Source organism: Vollenhovia emeryi, unplaced genomic scaffold (genome assembly GCF_000949405.1).
Source record: "Vollenhovia emeryi isolate VEMERY1.0 unplaced genomic scaffold, V.emery_V1.0 DF939357.1, whole genome shotgun sequence".
Classification (NCBI taxonomy): Eukaryota; Metazoa; Arthropoda; class Insecta; order Hymenoptera; family Formicidae; genus Vollenhovia; species Vollenhovia emeryi.
This window is the reverse complement of record NW_011967009.1, coordinates 93,296-97,947: the sequence shown is the minus strand read 5'-3', so window position 1 is coordinate 97,947 and position 4,652 is coordinate 93,296. Positions and strand designations below refer to the sequence as shown.

General features: G+C 49.4%; 2 protein-coding genes across 2 annotated transcripts in view; one reads left to right on the top strand and one right to left on the bottom strand.

The window, feature by feature from the left end:
• Positions 1-1,137, bottom strand: part of LOC105558297 (rhomboid-related protein 4-like) — a 6,907-nt gene extending 5,770 nt beyond the window's left edge. Inside the window, exon 1 of the mRNA XM_012005891.1 lies at positions 1,057-1,137. The gene's annotated coding sequence lies outside the window, so the exon portion shown is untranslated. The remainder of the gene's footprint in view (positions 1-1,056) is intronic.
• Positions 1,138-1,200: 63 nt separating this feature from the next.
• On the top strand, positions 1,201-4,451 carry LOC105558296 (xaa-Pro aminopeptidase 1). The gene is made up of 6 exons (XM_012005888.1): positions 1,201-1,417; positions 1,482-2,596; positions 2,697-3,023; positions 3,436-3,566; positions 3,642-3,817; positions 3,896-4,451. Exons 2-6 carry the CDS (start codon positions 1,482-1,484, stop codon positions 4,016-4,018), a joined length of 1,872 nt encoding a protein of 623 aa, XP_011861278.1. The 5' UTR covers positions 1,201-1,417; the 3' UTR covers positions 4,019-4,451.
• The last annotated feature ends 201 nt before the right edge of the window (positions 4,452-4,652 follow it).

Genomic DNA, 4,652 nt, shown 5'->3' with positions numbered 1-4,652 from the left:
TTAGAAGAAGCTGCTCACTCAACGTCCCAAGCGGAACTCTATAGACAACGTCAAGATCAAGAAGACTAATCTTGGTCAAGATTATCAACGGCTATATTAGCCCTACTAGATGGGTAGCGACACGTGGTGGCGTTATCAGAAATTAAAAATTGCTTCAATAAAGGTACCATTTCATGCGCAGCATACTGCCGCAGCAACTCGCTGCTATTGGTTGAAGAATTGTTACTAGATGCTGCAAAATAAATTTCACCATATTTTGCTTCATCGCTGTGAAGTTCAATTGAACGAACAGCAAAGCAGCAGACACGCGATCTAGCCGGCCAGTGCTGCTGCAGCTATTCCTTTTCCGTGAGCAGCAAATATGCTGTAGTGAATTTGGATCACGTGACTAATTTGCTGCTGCTGCATGCTGCGTATGAAAAGGCACCTTAAGGCCCGGTTTCACCAACGCGAGTTAATCTAATCGGTCGGTTAACTTAACAGGGTGCCAACATAAAACTTCTTTATTAACCTATTTTCTTGGTTAATAAAGAAGTTTTATGTTGGCACCCTGTCAAATTAACCGACCGATTAGATTAACTCGCGTTGGTGAAACCGGGCCTAAGTCCCAGTCTACAATAGAAATTTAAGCCCTAAGCCTTAAGTCCCAGTCTACAATAGAGATTTAAGCCCTAAGCCTTAAGAAATTGACTAATCACAGTCGCGCATTCTACTCATACTTGACCGTGATTGGCCAATTTCTTAAAGCTTAGGGCTTAAATCATCTATTGTAGACTGGGACTAAGAAATTGACTAATCACAGTCGCGCATTCTACTCATACTTGACCGTGACTGGCCAATTTCTTAAAGCTTAGGGCTTAAATCATCTATTGTAGACTGGGACTAAGAGAGCTACCCCCACCACTGAAAATCTTCTGACAATGAGTTGCAAGACCTGTATATACGACCGTGCCCCTCGTACAAAGGGTCCGTCCATAGATGTCTATGGTGCGGATCCCCCACCAAACCTGGGCTGCGCAGAACAGAACGAAACTCGTGTCGCGAGGATCGCCTCACCTTATTTCTTTTCACCATGTGCCCACCATTGGCCGCCGAGGGCCTGCATATGATGCGCCGGGAGCTGGGTGCGTGTTGTCGGTCGCGTAGCTGGGCTTTTCCATCCCGAGGAGCGTGTTCTCCGGGCGTCTGTATCCGGCAAGATAAGGACTCTGCTCGGGCGTGCGATGCGCGATCGCTCTCGCTTATCGCGACGATAAGATAACCGATCTTGCGGCGCGAGGGCGAGAATTGGCGAGGCCGCGAGCACAGATATAACGTGGCACCTCCGAGAAGAGGCGGCGGGGACTCTCGTTATTTTCCACCGTGACAGATGCGTCGGTAGTGCGACGCGAGGGGCGTTCGAGCAACATTTCTCAAGGTAAGACGCTCCACCGATTCCCGATTTACGCGCGAAACTAACGAGGCGTTCTTTGCGGCGGAAGATGGTGAAGCGGAACGGACTCTGGAAGCTGACGCAGCTGCGGGCGTTGATGAACAACGTCCAAGCCGGCGGCGTCCGAGAGAAGGGCATCCAGGCTCTGATTGTCAACGGCGAGGACGCGCACCAGTCGGAGTACTCCACCGAGCGTGACCAGAGGCGGCGCTTCGTCAGCGGGTTCCGCGGCTCCTACGGCACGGTGGTCGTCATGCACGACGCGGCCTTGCTGTGGACCGACGGCAGGTACTACCAGCAGGCCATGTCGGAGTTGGACCCGCCGGAGGCGTGGACCCTGATGAGAGAGGGCCTATTGGATACGCCCACCATTGCCGTCTGGCTGGCCTCGAATCTACCCCCGAAGTCCGTAGTCGGGGCGGACGCCAATCTGATCAGTTACACAGAATGGGCTCGGCTGCACACCGGCCTGACCGCCGCCGGCCACTGCCTGATTCCGCTCCCCGAGAATCTGGTGGACAAGATGTGGGGCGACGAGCAGTCGGCGCCGACGGCCAACATAGTTTTGCCGCAGCCGCTGCGATACTCGGGCCGGAGCGCCGGGGACAAGGTGAGACTGTGCCGCGACGCCATGGAGGAGAACGACGCGACGGTGCTCGTGGTGACTGCCCTGGACGAGATCGCGTACCTGCTCAACTGGCGGGGCTCCGACATACCGTTCAATCCCGTCTTCTTCGCGTACGTTGTCGTCACCTTGGAGGACGTACACGTTTTCATGAACACAGGTAGACTTGGCCAGGAGGCGCTGCAGCAACTGAAGGACGAGGGTGTCGATCCGGTTTTCCACGCCTACGAGGACATACACGTTTATATGAAGGAGCTCGTGGGCTCCTGCTCGGACCAGGATAAAATCTGGATTAGCAACAAGTCCAGCTACGCGCTGCACACGGATTGCGGGGACGTTAAGAAGCATACGGATATCACGCCTATCAGTGTGATGAAGTCGATAAAGAATCTTTTCGAGATCGGGGGCATGAGAGCGTCGCACGTGAGAGATTCCGCCGCTCTTGTAAAGTATTTCGCCTGGCTGGAAGATAAGATAAAGAACACGAACGAGTGCATTACGGAAATCTCCGGCGCGACGCGATTGGAGAAGTTTAGACAGTACGTCGATTACGTTCTTAGATCTTTACGTTTTTCTACTAAGGGGCTCTTTTCGCCACGTAAAACCCAGGAGGCTCATGTTTCTCTTTTTCTTTTCAAGGGAGCAAGATCACTTTGTCGGCTTGAGTTTTACAACTATATCGTCTGTCGGTCCCCACGGAGCGGTTATTCATTACTCGCCTACGGCGGAGACCGATGTGCCTATTACGGACAAGGAACTTTATCTCTGTGATTCCGGTGCGCAGTACCAGGACGGCACGACGGACGTAACGAGAACGTTACATTTCGGCGAACCCACGAGTTTCGAGCGCGAATGCTTCACCAGAGTTTTTAAGGGACAGTGCCGACTGTCGACAATGATATTCCCCCTGAAAACGAAAGGAAACTACCTCGATACGCTGGCGCGCGAAAGCTTGTGGAGCGTCGGGTATATGACAATTTCTATTGCGATAGAAAAACATGCTAGAAAGTATACTCTAGTTCGGAGCACGGCGAGATAGGTCGCTTCGCAACTTATTTTCAGTTGACTTATAAAAATAACGCGTTATTTTTGTAGTGGTATCCCCAGTGGGCATAATCCACCGATGACTTGTTTTAATCAACTGGGCGGAATCAGAAATAAATGATGACTAGACCGATTTTTGGAATTTTCGGAATGTTTTCGGAATAATAGTACCTTAAGGGCGACGAGAAAAGCTATTGAAAACACATTTACGCTCCTGAGCCACGAGCCACAACGGAAAACCGGCCGCGAAGTGACCTGTCTCGCCGAGCTCTGCTCTAGTTTACGCGAGGAAGGTCTGCTTCTCCTTAGATCTAACTGTGAATTGACATTGCAGCCTCGATTATCTTCACGGCACCGGCCACGGAGTAGGATCCTATCTCAATGTCCACGAGGAGCCGATCGGTATCTCGTGGAAGCCGCATCCGGATGACCCGGGTTTACAACCGGGCATGTTCTTATCAAACGGTACGATGAAAGCATGCAGATAGAATGCCATTTATGTAATCGATGCGACGGTTAAACGTGTCTTTAAAACAACAGAGCCGGGATATTACGAGGACGGCAAGTTTGGCATTAGGCTGGAGAACATCGAGCTGGTTGTTCCGGTGAGGACACCCTACAATCACAGAAACCGAGGCTTCCTGACTTTCGAAACCATGACGCTTGTACCTATTCAAACGAGTCTGCTCGACGTGTCGATGCTTACGGACAAGGAGGTGCGCGCATTCTCGTATATCTGCGACTTTGCCTCGCAAATATTTCGCTTACGCCTCACACCGCATTTTTTGTTCCAGATCGAGTATTTGAACAATTATCATGTGAAATGTTTGGAGACCCTGAAACCTTTGCTGCAAGGACCGGAGAACATTCAGGCGCTTAAGTGGCTCGAGAAACAGACCCTTCCCATTTCTCGCTAAGGATTTACCTTTCGACTTAACGCGACGAGCTGTAAAAACATTCTACAGATTATGTAACATAACGAGATTACCTGAACTAAACTACAGCGAGGCAGCAGATATTCAGATTGGATGTGTAAAGCTCACTTCATGTACGCGGATGGCTGTGCAGTATTATAACCCATCGATGTACACGCGATCTCTCTCAAGATATGCGTGATTGAGTAAACAACGAACAGCACGTGCGAAAGTAATCTTATTTAAGACTCTTCGATGTGCCGTTTTATAAGCGAATCGAAAGTGAATCAAATCCTGGCAATCATTCCGTTTGCATTTGCTGTAATATAAATGTCTTAACAAAGAAGATATTTGCATATATTCTGTTCGTTTTTTTGTTCATTCTACGTACGTCTATCATCGAGAGAGAGAGAGAGAGAGAGAGAGAGAGAAAAAGGGGGACAGACGTTTCCAGGATTGGGAAGTAACTCGTTACTTGTTACAGTTACAGCTACTTCTTTTTGGTCTCTGACTTAACTTCGTTACTTTCTCTACTAACTCAGTTACATTTTTTCGATAACTAGTAACTAATTTAATAGTTACTTTATATATTTTTTCAACCTCCACAGATCGCATTGGGCCTTGCATTTGCGCATAA

Bases quoted from the DNA above. Each gene is read 5' to 3' on its own strand.
- LOC105558296 (XM_012005888.1), top strand. From the start codon at position 1,482: ATGGTGAAGCGGAACGGACTCTGGAAGCTGACGCAGCTGCGGGCGTTG. The intron at 2,597-2,696 runs GTACGTCGATTA...TTTCTTTTCAAG, and splicing joins CGATTGGAGAAGTTTAGACA to GGAGCAAGATCACTTTGTCG. The intron at 3,567-3,641 runs GTACGATGAAAG...TTAAAACAACAG, and splicing joins GGGCATGTTCTTATCAAACG to AGCCGGGATATTACGAGGAC.